Source organism: Martes martes (assembly GCF_963455335.1).
Source record: "Martes martes genome assembly, chromosome: 1".
Taxonomy (NCBI): Eukaryota; Metazoa; Chordata; class Mammalia; order Carnivora; family Mustelidae; genus Martes; species Martes martes.
Genome location: NC_137888.1, coordinates 185,770,265 through 185,792,046, shown reverse-complemented (window position 1 = coordinate 185,792,046; position 21,782 = coordinate 185,770,265). Strand labels below are relative to the sequence as shown.

Below are 21,782 nucleotides of genomic sequence, written 5' to 3'. Positions count from 1 at the left end.
AGGCTGGAATTCCTCTCCCCCAGCAGGGGCCTGAGGTTGAAACACATCTGCAGATGAGGGCCTGGCTGGGCTTGTTCCTGCAGCTGATAACGATCTCCATGGAAAACTTCCACTGTTGTCTGTCCCCATTGTCTTCCCAGCTCAGGGCCCAGAGCAGGGCCCAGAGCAGGGCCTGCTTCTCATCCACGGATGGAAAGAACAAATTAACTCCTGTAAGCTGTGTCGAATGGGAATTCTCTGAGAGGTTAACTGATGCTGGGGTGGGTGGGGGGGTGGGGGTAGTGGAGGGGGAGGAAGGGAGGTCAGGGAAGCAAAGGCTGAAGTCCAGGAGCTGGCAGGGGCCCTTCTCACACGGGGAGGGCGGGCTCCATTAGTACTAATAGGTGTTACACGGGCAGAATTAGGCCACAGATTGTGGTAGCCTCTTTAAGCTCAGAGAAGGCTGGAGACTGAGATCCAGGGAGGAAGGGCTGCTCTTTCTTGCTGTGATCATCCCTGAAGATCCAAACAGCAGGGCTCCCCACTTGTGGGTGTCTGCGTGGGTCTGGACTGCTGACCTCGGCAGAACCGCCAGGCATCACGGCCCATCCGTCGACTCCAGTCTCTCCTCCCATCCCTGCACCTCAGAAGGATTTCTGAATTCCATTCGCTCTCCCCTCTCCCTGGTTAAGTGAGCAACGGGCTGAGACACAGTTAAAGGAAGGTGGCAGGAGGTCGGCACTCTGGGGCCCCCTGATAATAAGAATAATAATAACTCTCCAATATTGAACTTGCCATGTGCCAGGCATGCAATGAAGTGCTTTCTGCATATTACCCCACGCTTCACGATGGCCCCGGGGGGCAGACATGGATACTCACGCTCCCTAGGGGATGCTGAGGGGGTGAGAGGTTTAAGCCACCAGCCTGAGGTCACACAGCTACAGCGGCAGTGGGATTTCAGCCAGGTCACCGTGACCCTTAAACACTAAACCCCAGCGTGGGCTGCAGCGGGGGTCAGAGCAAGAAACACACGGGCTCATTCTGCTGCAGGGGGTGCTTCTGAAATGCCCGGCCCGGGAGGCGCCTTCTCGAGCCATCAGGGCCCCCTCAGATGGATTCTAAGCGCCTGCCGCGGGAAGGGAGGATTTCCAAGGCAATAGTCTAGACCAGGCTTTCTCAGCCTTGGCGCTACTGTCTCATTGGACCAGATGGCTTTTGGTTGGAGGGAAGGTGCTGTTCTGTGCATTGTAGGCTGTGGAGCTGCACCCCTGGCCTCTACCCACCGGAAGCCACTAGCAACCTGCACCCCAAGTTGTGACAATCAAAAGTGTTTCCAACTGGCGTGCCCGGGTGGCACAGCCAGTTGAGTGTCTGACTCTTGGTTTCGGCTCAGGTCATGGTCTCAGGGTCGTGGGATCAAGCCCCTCGCCGGGCTCTGGGCTCATCATGGAGTCTGCTTGAGATTCTCTCTCTCCCTCCCTCTGCCCCCGCCACTCGTGCTCTCTCCCTCTCTCTAAAATAAGTCTTTAAAAAAATTGTCTCCAAGCATTGCTAAACGTCCCTGAGGTGACAAAATCCCTACCCCTCCCCACTCACCCCTGCTGAGAACCGCTGACCTAGACCACCCTGCTCACACCGTAGGGGTCTTTGTGTCTGAGTGTGTATCCCAGGTAAAAGGGAATTTCTCTTCTGATCTTCTTACCTAGGACCCAGTATCCAGATATAAAGAAAATTAAAAAAAAAAAATGAGTTATTCTAGGCTGTTTTCTCTCCTCTCCCTTCCAGCTCTGAGCTCAATCTGCTTCCAAGGAAAAGACACAAGGAAAGCCTGAACTGGACTTTCCTGCCTTTGAAAATCAGCACCTCCAATGAAAAAGGCAGCCAACACAGGCAAGGTCCAGCATGCTCACTGCTGGGGAGCACAGAATCCCTGCCAGGGCCAGTCACACAGGCCTTCAGAATCAGAATAAGGCCTCCCAGGTGGTCCCAGACTGATAACACCCTCTGCAGGCAGACGGGATGGGACAGCGGGCTGAGTCCAAGAAGCAAGAATCCTTTATACTCTGCAGGGCTGAAGAGTCAAGGCGCTGTTCCAATGGAAGGCCCAGAGAACAGAAATATACCAAAGGACGTGTTCTACTGCTTTCTGCAAAGAGCAAAATGAGCACGTTTTTGCCCCAGTCCTTGTATGTGGGAGGGATAAAAGACAAAAGAGAAGACAGGAGCTGGGTAATCCGCAAACTGGGCCATCAAACCCTCAGGGAGCCCAAAGTTGAGAAAAGCTCTTTTCTGGAACCCAGGAAAGGAGTGGAGGAAATGGGTCTGTTCTAGTTAAGTGGAGGGGGAATTCAGCAGGACATTTTTAAGCTGTTAAAAGTTTTTGTACCAAAGAAAACACTAGGCTTTTTCTTAGTAATTTTGTGTTGGAAGACGCAGACTTTATCTTCTAGATGGTGCCCCGCCTGTTTACTCAGCCTGATTTGTGGCAGCTGCCTCCCAGAAACTCGGCGTGCTCTGGTTTTGATTTGGGAAGGGTAGGCGGGAGGAGGTGCCTGGTGGCACACCGCTGGGCACACACACACACACACACACACACACACACACACACCCCACCCCTGCTACCTGACCGTTCGCGGCGATGCACCTGAAAATTATTCTAAGTTAACCAACCAATCAACCCACTTCCAATTCATGAAAACTTTGGTCTCCAGGCCCTTCACTTGCACATCGATTTCCAGCCGAAACAGGCCCTATTTGGAGTTACAGTATTTTATTGTTCACCTCTCCTGCTGCCTTCAGTGACAATACCAAAACCACCAAATGCTCTTAGCAGGTATCACTCTCTTTCATAGTTAGCCCAGACTGAGTGCTTAAGAAACACGCCCTCCATGTTTCAGATAACATGCTCTTAGCTTGCCAAGATGCTATTTACAGTACCAAGGGCTACCTGATGTCAGGGATATCTTCAGAGCTTTTTAGAAGAAACACAATCCAATTCTTCTTTTGTCCAAACAGGAGGCTAGACTCATGACTAAGAGAAGATGCAAAAGGGGTACCATCGGGGAGAAGAAACTTCCAACCACAGACAAGGCAGCAGGGAGGGCTGCTTACCCAGGCATCATCTGGGTTTCTCTACCTCAGTGTTCCGTAAACTTGACTGACCTAAGAGTTCTGTGGGGGCATCTGTTAGAAATGCTGATTCCCAGGTCTGGCCGGTGAGAGACTCTGTTTGCAGGACTCGGTTGGGCCCAAGAACGTGTACTGTTGACAAGCATCCCAGATCAATGTGATGTAGGTGGTCCCCGGGGAACGAACTGATGGAAGGATGGGGACTCTTCACATGAAGAAACAGACTCCCCAAAGCTGCCCCAGGTGGCTTGTGCTCGGAAGTGGAGTTTTAATCACACTCGTTTCCCACTGCTCGGGAGGCACTTTGTGTCTGGACAGAGGAGGGGTGGCTGGGCCGAAATGGCTGGTTCGGAATCGCTGACGGGCCTCCCAGTCCCACCAGAACACTCATGGAGGAGATGCTCAAGCAAGGAGGTCAAGCATCTGGCGAGAAACTGTGCCAAAGTATTTAGAAGGTTTGATTATGTTTATAAGGAAAGAGTGAGTCCAAAAAGTACGTTTTGGTTGCTGCAAGTCAAAGGAAATGTAGATTTCAATACAAATCAGTTTGGGAACCTCCTAAGTGTCCCATTCCAGGAACAGGGTGACGTCCATTCGACAGAATATTAACACAGCCATTAAACGTGATGTGATAAAAGCCAGGAAAAGAAGCTAATAACAGAATGCAAATGAAGAAAGTCAGGACCCAGAGCATTCAGAATGTCTACAATTCAGAAAAAAATAACACGCTGGCATACAGGGAAAAGATGTGAAAATTCACCAAAATATTAGCACTAGTTAAGAGATAAGAGCTATGATATATTTTCCCCTACATCTTAATTGTCCTCTTGTAGCTGTTCCTAGTTGCCCACATTTAAAAAAATAAATCCTAAAAACCTGAGTTTCAAGACCCTTACCAAGTGGATGTGAGCAAAGTTATTTCATTTTGTGAGATTCCTACATTCAAAAGCTCCAAGAGAAATGCACACAGGTCCTTTAAAAATTTACTTTACAAAATCTTGTACCAGTCTGAGGCGCCCATCGGCCCCCTGCCTCCACCCTGGGCCCATTTTCCTGTGTTGCCTTTTCAGTAATAAAATGAATAAAATCAGCAACCTTTTCTCTCCTGTCAGCAACCATGGTTACTTATTCTGGGTAGAGATGACTGTCCATGCCCAGGGAGGTTATAAATAAGCCTCCTGAATGGTTATTAAAAACCAAGACACTGGAAAAATTTCTCTGAACCCAGAAAATGTCAGTGAGACCGTGACCTGAAGCAGGCATGCATCGGGCCCTCTGGGGTGAGCTCTGTCCAGGCTGCTCTGTCCATTGCCTCCCTCCCTCTTACCTGGCCCTGAGAATATCCTCGGCTTCCACACAGCACGAAACTGACCCAAAAAGAGAAACGCAGGATGAACAGATTCTACCACGACTTTCACTCTGCTAGTTTTCATCTGGGCCTTGGTCTATGAGTCTGGTTCAGAGTCATGAAATACCAGTAAGAGGGTATTGTTTCCATAAGGAACACAGAGAAAGTCACCCCGTGGAACCAGTCAGAAACCTGAACCACACCTTCAACACTGAGCTGAGGGGTTGGGTTCTGTCCAATCTGCCCTTGCAAAACATCCCCTTGCCATCCTGAATTCCCCACATTAAAATCACCATGGAGACATGCCCCCTCGTCTCCAGAAAACCATGGCAAACATACATAATGGACATACGAGGTCAAGTTCACATGATGGGGCTTCCGGAGGAAGGAACCAGATCGGGGATCAGTCCCGGAGGGATGCAATGCCCCAGACGGGATAGGTTCAGGAGCAGGCTCGTGTGCAATCCCTTTTCCTTTGAAAATACTACCTGGATTCCTCTTTGGGAAGCCCATCTCCATTCTCAGTCCCTGCAGTTTGGATGGGCTGCACCCCACCCCCTAGGTCCCAGGATGGGCACGTGACTCAGGATGGACCAATCAGAGAGAACATTCCTCCACTCCTTCCACCACAGGAGGTCCTTTAAGAATTGTCAGGTGACGCAAGTCAGGCAAATGGGACCCCATTCTGGGGCTCTGGGTGATAGTACCTCATGCTGATGGGTGTTAGCCTGGAGTTGCCCATGGCCATCTCAACCACCACTGGGAAGAGCCCGCCTGAGAATGAAGCCAGCCAGTGGGGAGGAAGTAAGAACCCAGAGAGAGAGAGAGATGGAAAGAAGGTGGGCCCCCATGACATCATTTGGGCACCTGGATCCAGCTGTTCCCAGAACCCAAATCCTGTGAACTTTGTGGACACTTGACTTAAAGAAAACAAACTTATCTGTTTACACCAGTTGGGTTGGGATTCTGACACTTGCAAACAAGAGTTCTGCAGTTCTCATGAAGGAAGACAATCCCAGCATATTCTCGGCACTGGCCCTGAGGCCAACTGACAGGACTCTGGGTTTTCTAATCTGTAATTCCTGACCGGGCCACCCATCCTTCCCGGTGGAGGGGATGAACAAAGGATCTGGGTTGTGAAATTCATGAGCATGACTGAGGTGTGGCCGCTCAAGTAAGGGGGTGGGGTGGGGAAGGGGGTTTGGGGGGTAGGGGCAGCTGGTTAGGAGGTTTTACCCAACCATTTCAATAAAGAAACTGGGGTAGAGGATGCACATCCAAACTATGCAGAAGAAAAGGAGCAATGTTCCTGCCCAGAATTAAATATAGAAATGTTTTGCGTTACAAGGATTAAAAAACATTGCAGACATTCTTGGTCAAGTGAGCTGTTCCAGTTGGTTGTTTCAGCTCCCCTCCACCCCTTGTTGTTCTCTGGTTCTCTCCCAGTTTGCCAGCAAGGCTGAAAAATTATCCCATGACTCCCTGGCCATCAGTACATCTTGCACATGCATCTTGGTCTTGCACAACAAAGTGTCCCTTGTCAAAGTGTATCGGTGCCACAACTGTGCAACACTCATCAAAGGCAGCAGGAAGTCCTTTTGGACTTCTGCTTTGCCGGGGTCTCTACCCACCCAGGCCAATGATATGTGTGCTTTTAGCTGATGGTGGCCTGGGTCAAAAATCAGAGTCGGCAAACTCTTATTACACATTTCTAGGTTTTCAACTTGATCCTTTCTCTCTCAGAACCCTTCCCCCAAGGGCACTGTCAACCTGCCAATTTTCTCTCCTATGTCACCATCCTATCAGTCCTCCTCTATCAGTCTTTACCACTGTTTACACTGTGGGCCTTCTTTCACGTGTTTATACTTGCCATACATTCCTACCACAGGGCCTTTGCACATGCTACTCTTGCTGCCTGGAATCCTCCTTCCCTTGTCCCTTAAGCATCACTTTTTCAGGATATTCGATCTAACCTCTGTGTTCTCCAGCTTTGGTCCTGCCCTGCCCAAGCCAGACGGATATCAGCAGACTGGCTACAAGAGGAAAAGAAATCCCGATCCTGAATGTGACCATGACCGGTCCTGTGGGGACTCTATCAAGGAGGTTGAGAGCGAGAGCCTTGCAGGCTGAGATCCTAAGGTATCAGTAGTGACCACGTGGAGGTCACAAATCCTATGGACTTGAGCATACTTCTCTGTAAATGGGCAAAAGAATCAGACTTATCTTACAGGGCCATTATGAGGATTTAGAGAGACATTACATGGGACATCACCATCATGTCAGACCATGGTCTGTGGTCTTACTGTTGTCACCCGTTACTACTATCATCACCATGTACATGTCCATGGTACGGTGGTTGAGGGCACAGGCCTGGAGCTAGACTGCCTGCATTTGCCATCTGCTCCTCCACTTCCAAGCTGTGTGGCCTTGAGCTACACAGCTTCTCTGGGTCTCACTTAGGATATCCATAAGAGGGGACTAACAGCGGGGTCCACTTCCTCGAGATATGGCGAGCTAGTTCACACAAAGCCCTTAGAATCTGCCTAGTACATGCCCAACACCCCACAATGCCAGTGGCTGCTGCTATTACTATGTGCAGTACTCGGGTCGCCCAGGCTACAAGCTGCTTCACGGGCATGTTTAGGCAATGACAGGGTTCGAGAGCTTCTGCAGGGCTCCACACGGTGCTGGTGTCAACCACTGACGGTGCTCACTTGACTTACTCCGTGTGAGCCTAATGGGTGGATGGTATTTTCCAGGGACAAGAGGCAATGTGCTCCCGGTTCTAAGCAAATCAGGACGGGGCAAAGCCCAGATCTAAGGCTGGCAAGTCCCTGGCACTCTTTCTCCAGATCTGTTCAAAGGAAAAATGCTGCCTACAACAAGATCATGCTTTATGCCAGATTAAACACAACAAACTTATTCAATAACATGAGTTATTGACGATGGAAGAAAAAAAATCCATTATCTAGAAAACTAGCTTTCACCTGAGGATTAAGGTGTTTTGGCTAAGCCTTCTACGACCCATACTTGTTACTCACAGACTGGGATTCCAGGATTTAAAGATACACAGTTCTGAGCACTGCCTTCTCAAAAGATGAGGGAATTTTCTAGCAAAATTTAAATGCAACAATGGGGGTTGGCAGCAAAACGACCGAGTTTCCAAGTCTAGTCAATACCACGTCTTGGGTGCATGCGTGTGTGTGTGTGCGTGAGTGCATATGTGTGTGTGCGTGTGTGCGTGTGCATGTGTGTGCGTGCGGTGTAGGATCTAGAAGGCTATTTAAGGTTTGCTCCAGTGACCAAGGGCGAAGCAATGCTTAGAACATGAGCTGCAATCTTTCTTCCATACGGCTGTGTCTGACAGATCTATGGAAACACAGGGGCACAGAAGGCATTTCTTCAGTTCCCTGTTTCTCATGCTCTTCACATGCTGGTTTAAAAAAGGAGAGAGTCCCACAGGAACATCTGCAAACCTAAAAATGCAAACCTGCACAGCTGGTGGACGCTGGGAGATGTCAGTAGCCAAAACATTCACGGAGGCCCAATCTGTGCACCAGTGTGCTTGGGATAAGAATGATGAAAATGCAGTCACAGCAAAAAGTATCAGGTGACCCTCATAGAAGGTCCTCTGTGTCAAAGACTATATTAACGAGTTTAAATGCATTATCATAGACTTCTCCCCAAAACACTTTGAAGGAAGTCCTGTTCCTCACTAAATTCCATAGATGAGATGACTGAGCCTTACAGAATGTAAGCAGTTTGTGGAAGGCCACCCGCCTCGGCCATGATGAAGACTGGATTTGAACTGGTCTTCCAAGCCATTAATTGACAAGCTGAAAGACTGGGGCTCATGTGAGAACTTCTCAGGAGACTAAGGATGGGGTTAACATTGGGCCATCCTACCAGCTCCCTCCCGCCAGCTGTGCTGTCCAGCAAGGGGGGCTGCTAGCTACACGTGGCTATTCGATATTAAATGTAATATCAAATTCTGCTCAGTGCTCTTGAGCACTTGAAATGGGGCTAGCGCAGCTGATGGCCTGAAATTTTAATCTCATTTAATTTTCATGAATCCGAATTTCAACAGTCACTTGTGGCTACTGGCTTCACGGGGCAGTGCTGATTTCAGGATTTTTTTTTTTTTTTTTTGTAGCGGTATCAGACACAGTTCAGGGAGGCTTCCCCTAATCTCAGAGTCAGAGGGACATTCAGTGCTTTGCCCAAGAGCCCATAGAAAATCATGGGGATAAATGCATCTTCTTTAGGATGCAAGATGGTACATTCTTCAAACATACACCACGTGGCCTTTCCAATATTTCCCAACACCTAGATCTCCTGATTTTCTCCTAAGTCACTGCATGTGGACAACCAAGTCAAACAGACAAGCCCACAGACAGCTGTTCTCAGACAGTGGCTGCATCAACTTCAGCAGGAGCTGGTTGAAATGCAGGTTCCTGGCCGCACCCCCGCCATAGGGTCTGATGCAGGAGGTTTTAGGGGATGCCCTGGAGTCCACGTTTGCATCAAGTGGCCAATGTCAAATGCACGTGGTCTAGCTTCGAGAAATGCTGCTTCAGAGGCTGAATTACCTGTTTATCTTCTGGCCTCTTAAACAATTATAGCATATACATTTTTCAAGAATAGCACACACTGGGCTGAAAGCCAGGCAGTCATCACTCGGCACTAACTGCTCGCTTCTCCGACATGCGGTAAGGCGCTTAGTCACTAAGGCCTCATTTTTGTTTCATCTGAAACAGGAGGGTAACGATACCTGCTTGTTGTCCTCTAGGACTCACGAGAACACAGATGTGAACGCATCTCCGAGGCATAAGGGTTACAAACATCCTGCGGAGACCCCCTAGGACTTAGAGACCTGTTGTGCTGGTCTAACAGAGTTTAAATAGATTTCACATTTTAAAAATCCCCATGTTTAGCTTGTCTGGAGGAAGTGGAATTGTTGGCCACCTGGTATGATGAACAGCACCGCCCGGGGGGTCAAAGGCACACATTCAAGTCCCCACTCCACCTTTTAAAAGCCGGGTGACTTGGGGGCAAATCCTCCAACGTCTCTATGCTTCAGTTTCTTCTACTCTGACATGAGACTCTTAATAGTATATCCATTTTCTAGGGCTGGGAGGTTTTCATTAAGTGAGTTAATATTTATGAAGTGCATAGAACACAGTCTGGCATAGGGTAAGAGCTACGTTGCTGCTGGGTGAATGATTAAATGTCTTTGCACGCGGCAACAACCCGCTGGAGCTGAGCTGGGGCTGTCACCTCTGGATGGGGCTGGCATGTACAAGTTCATCACAAGCACCGCCAAGACCCCCTGGACTCGGGTCCCTGATGCAAGGGGTAGGCGTGCGTCCCCCTCCTAAGGTGCTCCACCCATAAGGGAAGCACATCTCGGGGCAGTACTTCTCAGCTCTCGATGGCGAAGGACCCGTTTTTAATTTTCAACCCACCGTGGGAAGATATGCGTCCCTCCTGAGCGTGGCTGACACACAGCCCATACCACACACAACTCACAACCCACGACCCCCTGACTGGTCCACACCTGGACCAAGAAGACGAGCCTGCTGAGCACACACTTGGATGTTGCGGCAAGGTCAGATCGTTCCAAGAGTTCCTAGACATCGTCATTTTTAGTACCTGTCTCGCTGCAGACTGTGGCTAGCTTCCACGCCCAGACTACACATTGCGGAGCGCCATCTTAGAGAACTTCCACATCCGTCCCCACAGGTCCCACGGCCTGGACCATTTGTCTGGAGAAAGCAGGCACTGGATGGTCTCTCTCTTCCCCCTTCGCTCCTTTTCAGCCTACTTCCCTTCTCCTGTCTGCCCACATTTCTTTGGTCTCCATCTACACATTAAAATGAGCTCCCTAATGAGATACTGGGGTTTGGGACAGCCTTAGAAGCTGTCACGGATGCCGTGGTGTCTCAAGCACAACCCGGTATTGTGATTACAGCTTCTGGCTCACAGCTGCCTCTTCTCCTGAGTGCTGTCCTTGGCCAACAGCACCTGCCATGCCCTCTGCCTCTACCCACAACCTCATCCGGGAGCCGCTCTCTAGCAGCCCAAAGCCGGTGACTGACAGATACACAGTACGTGGGACCGTCAACCCCTGTCGCAAGAGGGAGCCAACTGTATGATGCAACGCATCCTCCAGAGCCCGCTGTGGGGTCAGGCTGCAGTCAGATGCCAGCCCAGATAGCATTCTCTGCTTGGCTCCTCCCCCAATGCTGGCCTGCCTCTCTGACTCCCCTTCCCCAGGAGCCTGCCCTCACCGTGTCCCAGGCATCCTCATCCCTGCCTCAGGCTCTGCTTACAGGGAAAGTGATCAAAGACAGAAGCCATCTGAAACCACGCTTCCCCTCCCCGACACCCTGCTGGAGGAAAGCACATGGCAGGAACAACACGAAAGTCCTGAAGACCAGCCTCGGGTCACCTAGAGATCATTACCTCTTATGTTGTTTTCCAGGTGACCAGAACCTACCTGTTGCATTAGACAGGGCCAGTGACTCCATGGAGCCCGGAGGGGTCTGCTCTGTGGGTGTCATGTTCTCGGTGTACTTCAGGGAACTGATGGGATGGCGGGTCCGACACTGCTGAGTGGCTATGCCCCCTTCCTCCTCCTCCTCCTCCTCGTATTTGGTTACTGGGATGTTGCCTCGGGTCTCACTAAAGCTCTGACTCGACATATCGCTGTAGCTCTCCTGGGATCTTAGCCTTCCCGGGTAATAGTCCTCTCGGCATTCCTTCATGAAGCTGCCACCGTGCCCCTTCATGGCCAGTGATGAGCTCCTTTTGGGGTTGCTGAAGTGCTTGGCCCACATGTCAGGCTGGGCCCCGGCCCCCTGCCCTCCTGGACTGTAGGAAGTTCTGATGTTGCACTGGCTGAGAAGCTGCAGGGGACTCTGGGACTGGTTCTGTTCCATCTTGTTCCCGTAATGGTAGGGCTCATCCCGGCTCCGCCAGATGGGGTCCCGGTTGAGGCTGGGTGTCTGGCTGGACAGGCTGAGCATGTCCATCTGTAGTGACAGGGGGTCCACGTCAGCCGACAGCCGGTTGGAACTCACCTGCAGCTGGCTGTGCTGGTTTAGCATGGGCTCCTCGGTCTTGCCCTTGTTCTTGCCGATTTTGGCACTGCGCCGGGACTCCTTAGCCCTGGCATTCTGGAAGGCCGAATCGGATGAGTCAGAGCCATTGGGGTCCTCCCCGGCACTGCAGGCCCGTGAGCAGAATATCTGGCCCTGCTTTGGGAGGAAGGGCCGCCCCAGGAGGGATTTCTTGCAGTGAGCACAGCAGAAGCAGGTCTCCGTGGCATGCCAGTGTTGGCCGTCATAGGTCATCTGACCTTGGTCGATCCCTAGGGATGGAAAAGACATGCAAGAGGCTGACAAGCTTGTTCGGAGGCCTGTATTAGGATGTGACACACACAGCATCCCGGTTTGGCCCAAGGTTCCAAATACAACAGAATAAAATAACAATAAATCAATAATCAGGACCTCACCTAGAAGGTATTCAAGTCCCTTTATGAGAATCCCCTTGTTCTACCAGTCAGCTGCTTCTGAACTCATTTGCTCCAAGCAGAGAAAAAAACTAGATCAAAATGGCCTGTCCATGAATCCTTCTGCCTGGGACAGATTCTCCCCGACAAAATTATAATAATGCTACTAACACGAGATACGGAACTGCTTTAAGTGCTCTGCATATACGTAAAGTCATTTAACCGCCACTGTATGAAGTAGGTTTCTAATGTGATTTCCATTTCTTGGATGGGAAAACGGAGGTACAGGAGGGTTAAGTGACTTGCCTCACGCAATGCAATTAGGAATCTCGGGTGAGATCTGTACCTGGAAGTCTTGCTCCGAACTGAGAAACTGACATTTCCTTTTCACTCTCCCTGGGGGTCGGCTCCAATGCCAACTCCTTAGAGAAGTCTCCCTACACACCTGATAGCATGTTCTCCACTGTTCTTCACCCTGACCTGCCATATTTTTCTTCAGAGCATGAGCCCTGCTTGACAACGCACGACTACACGTGTGCATTTGCTTATTAATTCTCTCCCCCACTGCAAGGGAAGCTCTAGGACAACAGAGTCCTTAATTTTCTGTGGCATGTCCAGGAACATGGCCTGACGCATCAGAGGGTCTCTTTATAGGTTGAATGGCTAACCTGAAGCCCGAACCCCCACGGGCCATTCAGATGAAAAAAAAATCACTGTTAACAGTTCAGTGGAAAAAAAAAAAAAAATGGATTTCAACACTTGGTAATGAAAAACCTGGGTGTGGTTCATCAAAAGCAGCCTCCATAAGCACGCACACCTTTTGATTAATGTCATCAGGGAAGGAAAAAACACACTTACTCCCCGTGCAAGGGCTGTCCCTGGTTTGCATAATCTTGTTACACCTGCCCTGCTGGAACCTTCCAGAGGCCCAAGGGCTTTTGCTTCTCAGCATCTCTTCTGCCCCCTGCTGGTTCGAGGCCTCAATCTCTCTGTGGGCCACCAACTTCTTGCCACCCTTGGGCCATGGGCTTTGGGCAGGGCTAAAGCCATGCCTGGACCTAGTACCAACCAGTAAAAAACTGTATTGCCCAACCTAGTGGCTGCTTTCAGAGTGGGCCTAAGACCCGCACTAGTCCAACGGCAGAATTACATGGACTCCCCCAGAGCACCTCCCTACGTTACTATCTCAGCAAGGCGCTCTTTTGACAGCAGTTGCTAAGCTGGTAGGATGGAAGTCTGGATGTGGGGGGGGGGGTCCCCCTCCTGTGGGGAGATCTTGTGGGGGATGCAGTCTCATGCAAGTACTATAGGATGGAAGGAGACCTGTGCAAGACTCCTGATTTTTTTTTTTTTAAGATTTTATTTATTTATTTGACAGAGATCACAGTAGGCAGAGAGGCAGGCAGAGAGAGAGGGGGAAGCAGGTTCCCTGCTGAGCAGAGAGCCCAATGCGGGGCTCGATCCCAGGACCCTGGGATCACGACCCGAGCTGAAGGTAGAGGCTTTAACCCACTGAGCCACCAAGGCGCCCCAAGACTCCTGATTTCTGATAATAAAAATCTTTCCAGAAATCGAGTTCTAGTGTTGAACCTCCACCTTTAGGGGCTAACAGTCCGGAGCCCAGACCTTCCAGGAATCCCCTTGAGAGCTGTGTCTGGAGAGGTAGTAAATGAGAAACTGGAGAATGACCTCTAAAGAGAAGGACAAGAACAAAGGACAAAAGCCAAGCAGCTGTCCCCGCCTCCTCTGCTCCCTGCCCCTACCTTCAGGTCCCTGGAGCCCAGGGAGAGAGAGGCATAAGGCACTACCTCTCCTATGAGCTCTGCCCCAGATTAAGGGGTCTCTGCTGATTTGGGAGTCTGGCCCTAGGGATGAAGAGGGGACTTTCAGAGGGACAGGAGCACCACAAAGACCACTCGAAGGCAAAGCGGCCACTGTGGAAATCCACGCCTTCTCATCAGAGCATTCCTGGGAGGAGTGAGAACTGACGGGGCGGGGCTAGGGACAGGACCCAGCGTTAGGGGACCCAGAGCTGCAGCTCCATCCACACTTTGTCCCCAGGCTCCTGGGAGAACACAGGGCAGGCCGCGTGGGAGGCCGAGTTCTGGAGTCCTGCAGAGGGAGGCTTCAGGAGGCAGTGAGGAGTCCGAGGGAGGAAGGTTCCCATCCCGGCTGCATCCCATCCCAGCCCGTTGTGACACAGCTGCCGAAGCCCAACCGCCGAGGATCCGATCTCGTCCCGGTGGCTGTGTGACCCTAAGCAAGTGGCTCGATCTCTCTATGTCTCAGTGCCCTCTGCGGCAACACGGGGATGATAACAGGTCTGGCTTCACAGGGTTGTTGTGAGTTAATATACAGACGGTGCTTAGACCTGTATCTGCCAACCACTCTCATTGCTCTTTTTCTCCCATTTTCATTACCTCCTGATGCCCAGCTCCCTTTCTGCTCTGAAGGCCACTGCCTGGGTGCAGTCCAGGAAAGGATCTGGGGCTGGCTCTGTCTTCCCCACCCTCCCCTGCACAGGGCTGTGCTCACCCCCGGCTGCCCAGCATCCCCAGCAGCGGCAGCCTTACCCGCTCCCTGTCAGAGGCACACAGGAAGCCTGGTTCCCGGGTTTGTCCCCCACCAGCTGCCTCTCCGAGCTTCTGCAAGGAAGCCGTGCTCCAGTGCGACAGTGGGGCCCCAGTTCTGGGGATGCGGCCTTGCAGAAGGCTGGGCTGGGGTGAGGCGAGGCGAGCAGAGGGGAGGCAGGTGACAGACAGAACGGCCCCAGAGGCCATGCAATGCAGGCCCTGAGCAACATCCCTGATGTTAGACGGTCCTCTGAACTGGTCCTGAACTCAAAACATCTGGAAAAGGGCTGTGCTGTTCCACATCTAAGCGTTCCTTTTTAATTCCCCCCCTCTAAGCTCTGTAAGCCCTTCTCGGAGGGTGTGTGTGTCTACTGCTGCTCTAGCCTCGGTCTGTTTATAGGACTGTTTACTCGGCGGTGCGCAGGCAAAAGTACCGTTGCCTTGGCAACGGCCGCCTGATGCATGGTCCACTCTGAGCGGCTGTATAAATATGGAATATTTGTGTAATACGGTCAGAGCAAAGCACCAGGAGATAGTGGTATGCAGGGTATACACAGCACACCCTTTCACTGTTGCAGGAAAATGAGGTTTCACAGAAAAGTAGATGAAGGGAGAAACCAACCAGGGACCATATTTGAACTACAGCAGTGATAACACTGCAGGTCACAGAGGTCTCCCTCTCTGGCAAAACACTGATGCCTTTTTATGATTTATGAGGCAGGAGAAGGCAGTGCCAATCAAAGGGGTGAACAGCTAGAAGGGGAGAGAAAGAGAAGAAGACAGAGGGGCTTTCTGAGGTGGACCTGCTGTGGTGACAGACAGATTTTTCTCTCTTCCAAGTTGCTGAGCAAACATTCTAAGTGGCAGTTTCTGGAGAGGCTTTGAAGCCTCAATGGAAAGGGACAGAAGAAACAGCAACACTAGCGAGAAGGGGGGTGTTGTGGTGGCAGGGGAGCGTCCGTACCCTCGATGCCTACTGGCGGACCCAGAATCCACGCACAGCGAGGCTGGCTCCGAGACCGGCACATTTCCCCCCTCCCCCTTCCGACACAGCCCACCTGGCCTTCCTCACGTGGCCAGCCACCTGTCCCAAGAGAGCTCCCCGTTTCCTAACTGTTAGCATCAAAGTAAGTCTGTTTCCTTGTTTTGATTTCGTGAGAAAGGAAAGCCAGTGGGTCCTTGGTTGAGGCATCAGGCCGGGAGAGGGTGAGGCCGTCAGGCCTGCAGGGGGAGGTCAATCGGACTATCACCCAGGCCCCAGGCAGGGACTCCAGCACCGAAAGGCCTAGGCCTGCTGGAAGCAGGCCTGAGTCCGGGGGACAGACTGCCGGACCACAAAGGACCCCCGAGCACACAGTAGGTGCGCTGTCTGCAAAGCTGTGATTTTTACCAGCTCCCAAAGCTCTCCAAAGGGCTGGCTACGTTTTCATCGGAATATATCACTTCTGACAAGGCAGGGAGGCCATGTCCCTTCTTTCGGTTCCTGATAAAATCCTTGACGTGGGGCAAAATGGGCTCCCAGACGGATTACCTCCACATCCCCCCACCAGAGGCAGGAAGCTGGCGGCTTCTGAGCGGATTTCTTGGAAGGGCACAAGCCGCGGGAAGAGCAGGCTGCTGGCCTCGCCGACGGTCACCCCCTGCCAACTCTTTCTTTTCCTTTTTAAAGGGCGGCTCCTTCTCAAGGTGCCAGAACAGACCGGCTGAATGAAGAAGCCACAGATGCAGCCTGGTCTGGAAGAGCGTTGAAGGGTTGAACAAATCGGTTCTTTGCGCAGGGAAAATGATATCCACCGCCTCAGATCTGCTGCTTCTTTGGGGGCGTTTATGGCTTATAAGCTATTTCAGGTTCTCTTGCTTTGTATTTGGCTGGGTCAGCTTTTGCTGATTTTTTTTAGGACATGCCTGCCAGAAACCATTTGGTTTTCTTCACAACCCCTTCCTACCAAGAGGACTATGCTGGTTCCTCCCTCTGCTGATCCTCAAGTTTTCCAAGGACACTGTGGAAGACATCTGTTTACATTTTCCCTCAGAGTTTCCTTCTGGGACCTCTCCCCCTCCCCCGGGTAGGGGAGCTGTACATCACATAACCCTATGTCGGGGGTGGGCCTATGACTCAGGCAGACCAACCGAAATACCCTCCTCTCCTGTTTCTAGGGTGAAACCCGTGACCAAACCAGGGATGCTAAGGTTCGTATTTGGAGGAGCTGATTTGGATACTTGGACAGACGTGGCCCCACTCCTTTTGAGAATGCAAGTGCTAAGGCTCTGTATAATTGCGCAGTCCTCTTAGCCAGCATGCGAAGGCAGCTTGCTTTTTACCGATGCCAACAGAAGGCAAACAGTGCTGAGATACAAAGGATAAAAAAACCCTCCAGACTTTAAACCCTTGAGCCATCCATACCTGAAGCAAGCCCACTCCTTGGCCTTTCCGGAAATGGGAGCCAAGAAATTCTCTTTTTTTGCTTAAGCCAGTATGAGTTGAGAGCCAAAGGGCTTCTAACTACACCAGACACCAAAGAGACCCAGTCACAGTAGGACTGAGCTGAGCACCAAACATCACCTCACCTATGTGCTGGGCACAGGTGTCGCAATATTCTGCATACAAGGACTCGAAGCAGTGGCAACAGTAGGGCCTTCCCTCCTTCATGATGTAGCGCTGGCCGCCAAGCACCGTCTCGCACTCGAAGCAGCAGAAGTGTTTCATGTGCCAGTGCCGCCCCTCGGCTTCTGTGCATTCGTCTGCAAAGATGATCTAGAGATGCAGAAGCCAAAGGATCAGTGGTTAACACCCAGCCAGGAGAATGCACTTTAATGGAGAAAAACTACGGGGACCCCAAACTAGAAGGATGGGAAAGCAAGTCTTTCCCACAATTTACTCAATAAAAAAATCTATCTGTATATGCCACGTCCTGCCTCTGTATCAGGGAGCGCACTGGGATTTGCCTAAAGCACAATTAACCACAGTTTTTGGCCTGGCCAGATACTAACTGAACTGCATTTTAATAAGAGAAATTAAGTTCTACCCTGAAGAGTAAAAAGCAAGCCCAGACACCAGTGGCTCATGGACACTTTGGACAGCACGTCCATGTCTTATTTGGCTGATGCAACATCTTTTTAAAGATAGGAAATGTCATTTTAACACTTAGGCTCCCGGTTTCTTTGTTGAAAACAAAGCATTTGAGAAGGAGGACTCCTGCTTCTCGATGAGTGGTCAGTTCTCCAGTTCGGTCCTATCTTTCACCACTCGCTGCTGTCTTAAAATGAGTCACCTTCATGTACACAACCTGCCTTGCCCTAGGAAGTATTTGTGTTTTGACCTCTAATATAGACTCTTTAAATTTCAAAGCATGGACTTCAAAGCTGACTACAAACCGTAGTAATCCAGGCAGTGTGGTCCTGGTATAAGAACTGACATATAGATCAATAGGAGAGAACTGAAAGTCCAGAAACAAACCCAAACATTTATGGCCAACTGCTTATCAACAAAGATGCCAAGGACATTCAATGGGGAAAGAACGGTCTTTTCAGCAAACGTGGCTGGGACAGCTCGGTAACCACATGCAAAAGAATGAATCCGAGTCATATACAAAAATTCATTCAAAAAGAGATCAGGGACCAAAGGAGCCAAATACTATCATGCTTAAAAGAAAACACAAGTGTAAATTTTCATGACCTGGATTAGGCAATCGTTTCCTTAGCTATGCCATTGCAAATGTAAACAACAAAATTAAAAAAAAAAAAAAAGGTAAATTGGACCTCATGGGAACTAAACACTTCTGTGCTTCAAAGAACATCAAGAAAGTGAAACTGTAACGACAAAATGGGAGAAAATAGTTGCAAAGCGTGTATCTGACAACTAGGATCCAGTCTGAACTAGTATCCAGAATATGCAAGCAACTCTAGAATAGAAAGAAAAATCGCTCAATTAAAAAAAAAAAAAAACAAAAAACAAAAAAACAGGCAGAGGATCGGAATACACAGTTCTCCAAAAAAAGAAGATACACAAAGAGCCAATAAACACATGAAAAGATGCTCAACGATACTACTCATCAGGGACAGACATATCAAAACCATAATGTGGTGGGTATCAGGGAAGGCACGTATTGCATGGAGCACTGGGTGTGGTGCACAAACAATGAATTTTGAAACACTGAAAATAAAATAAAATTTAAAGCAAACAAACAAAAAGAACCATAACATGATACCACTTTGCACCCACTACCATAGCTTCTCTGAAAGAAAGTCTGCCTTCCCTCAACTTGGACACAAAATTACCACCTGACCCAGCAATTCTACGCCCACGGATATACTCAAGGAAACAGAAAATATTATGTCCACACAAAAACCTGCATATGAACGTTCATAGCAGCATGGATCATAATCTTCAAAAAGTGGACAAAACTTAAATGTCCATTAACTGACAAATGGCTCTACCTAACATGACCTATACATGTGGCTGAATATTACTCAGCCTTGGGAAGGAATAATATACCTATACACTACAGTGTGGATTAACCCCAAAAATATTACACCACGTGAAAGATCACTTCCAGAAAAGATCACACATTGTCTGATTCCACTTATGTGAAATGCCCAGAATATGTAAATGCATAGAGACAGAGAACAGATTAGTGGCTGCCAGGGGCTGGAGAAAGGGGGAAAAGGGAAGGGACTGTTAAGAGATACAAAGTTTCTTTTGGGGGTGATGAAAAGGTCCTGCAATGAGCCAGCAGGGAGAGTTGCACAACTTTATGAATATACTAAAACCCACCAAATTGGACACCTAAGAAAGGTGAATCTAGGTTAATTATATCTTAATAAACAAAAGTTTCAAAACACCTCAATCATCATTTTCTATTTGCCATTAGATAACAATAAAGTATCAGGAGCACTAATTTCCAGAAGTGGAAACTGAGGCAGGAAGGTAAAGTGGCTGCTTGAATCCGGGTGGAACTAAATTCGGTTTCCCAAATACCCATCTAGAGGGTCTCTCCAGAACATCACCAACAGCATTAGAATCCAAATTAGTTAAGGCTGGCCAACTTCCTCCTAGAAAAGCGAACCCTCCCTAGGCAGGCAGGAGTGGGCTGCGGCTGAGAAAGGGGAGTGCTGCTTTGCAGAAGCCCACACCACTGTTTGTAGGGTCAGATGGAACCAGAAATCCACTCTGTGCAGAAGGAAACCCCTATCCAACATCCTTCCCAAATTATTCCCATCAAAGTGGTCAGGTTTAGAATACTCTCTTTTATCCTCCAATTTTTTTTTTTTTTTTTTTTTTTTTTTTTTTTTTTTTTACATTTTACAAGAATATAAGCTCCAAACTTTTGAAGCCAAAACAGCTATTCTCTTCTTGCAGTTTACAGATCATATCTGGGTGTGCTCCTGGTGGGAGAAAACACCAGGCACAGGCTTGGGGGGCTCTAGTCCACTTTCTGACCTGGGGTAGCAAATTCAAGTACCTCTCAGAGCAGGGCTCTCCTAGGGGAGGAGTATGCACCTGCCTCCTTTATCCCCATCAGAACGTTTGTAAATCACGGGGGCACTAAATTGTGCCACCAAATGTCCCTCCTCTCAAAACACTTTGTCCCACTGGAGCTCAAGAATCCCAACTATTTTAAGACTTCAGGGCCACACCATGACTGATGATTACTCCCCGGCTGAAATCTAAAGTCTAAAGCTGCCCAGTGCCTTTCTTTGAGAGTTCGGAACTGCCCTAGTACCAGCGACTCTCAGCTACAGACACTGCCCTCCGGCCTGGATGCCCAGGACACAGCCACTCCCAGACGGGCCAGCAGCCAGGGAGGGCTGGGTCTTCTCCCGCGAGGCTTAATACAGGAAGATGGACCGGCCCGTGGTTTCCCTCGGCGCAGAAGAGCACAGGACCAAGTGTGGTCTATAGCAAGATGGCAAGACGGAGGGGCGATGGGCGGGGCTGGCCCCTCCCCCCCCCACTCCGCGCCCCACCCGGCCCGCAGCGTGTTCTGACCTCGTCGCAGGCTGCGCAGCGCGGCTTCAGGCACTCGGCGTGGTGCCGGCCACAGTAGATCTTCCCGTCTTGGTAAAAGTAGATCAGATCCACCAGCAGCTCGTTGCAGACGGTGCAGATGAAACACGGCGGGTGCCAGCAGACACCGTGGCCGGCGCGCGACGCAAACACGGCGATGTCCCCGCCGTTAATCTGGCCTCCGCACTGCGAGGCAAGCAGACAGGTCAGTCCAGACACTAGCCCTGTCTCTGTCTCTCCGGGGTCACGCGTACAAGATAAGAGACCACCGCTCCCATCGAGGGCAGGTGGCAGGGCGCTTGTTTTCAAGCTGGTCACTGTGCCACCTGCCTTAGGTACATGGCAGGGCGGGTTTTGCTTGCCCTCCCTCCCACTCTTCTTTCTTCCAAGGAAGACAAAGAAAAAGTCGCTGGGAAAATCAGGACTCACAAGGTGGGAAGTCAGAAAAGCTCCTTTAGCATCATGACACACTGGAGCTCTACAGGCAGGGGCAAACCGACCAGGGCTGAAGGTATCCGTATCTTCTAGAAGCTCCCAACTCCATCCCGGGGCATAGACCAAGTTTAACACCAGGAGGAGTCGGGGGTAGAGGGGAGGGGTGCAAGAAGGGTGCTGTACCGTGGGACAGGGAGGGGCTCCTGGGTGGCTCAGTCTGTTAAGCAGCTGTCTTCAGCTCAGGTCATGACCCAGGGTCCTGGGATCAAATCCCGCATTGGGCTCCCTGCCCAGCATAAGTCTGCTTCTCCTTCTCCCTCTGCCTCTGCCCCTCCCCCTGCTTGTGCTCTCTGTCAAATAAATAAAATCTTTAAAAAAAAAAAAAAAAAAGATGGGAGAGGGAGGGACGCCTGAGTGGCTCCGTGAGTTAAGCGTCTGCCTTCAGCTCAGGTCATGATCACAAGGTCCTGGGATCGAGTCCCACATCGGGTTCCCTGCTCAGCAGAAATCTGCTTCTCCTCCTTCTGCCTCTGCCCCTTCCCCTGCTTATTCTCTCTCTCTCTCTCTCTCTCTCTCTCTGTCAAATACACAAATAAAATCTTAAAAAAAAAAAAAAGAATAAAGAAGATGTGACTAATACATGTAATGGGATACTATGCAGCCATCAAAAGAAATGAAATCTTGCCATTTGCAACAATGTGGATGGAACTAGAGGGTATTATGCTGACTGAAATAAGTCAGTCAGAGAAACACAATTATCATATGATCTCTCTGATATGAGGAATTTGAGAGGCAGGG

The 21,782-nt window shown here is 50.1% G+C and overlaps 1 protein-coding gene across 1 annotated transcript in view; it reads right to left on the bottom strand.

Moving 5' to 3' along the window:
* PRICKLE2 (prickle planar cell polarity protein 2) overlaps positions 1–21,782 on the bottom strand; it is an 85,833-nt gene that overhangs the window by 24,737 nt on the left and 39,314 nt on the right. Inside the window, exons 4-6 of the mRNA XM_080798193.1 lie at positions 20,532–20,735; positions 17,111–17,297; positions 10,956–11,828 (exon numbers count right to left, since the gene is read on the bottom strand). Coding sequence (XP_080654319.1) covers positions 10,956–11,828; positions 17,111–17,297; positions 20,532–20,735 — 1,264 coding nt within the window. The remainder of the gene's footprint in view (positions 1–10,955; positions 11,829–17,110; positions 17,298–20,531; positions 20,736–21,782) is intronic.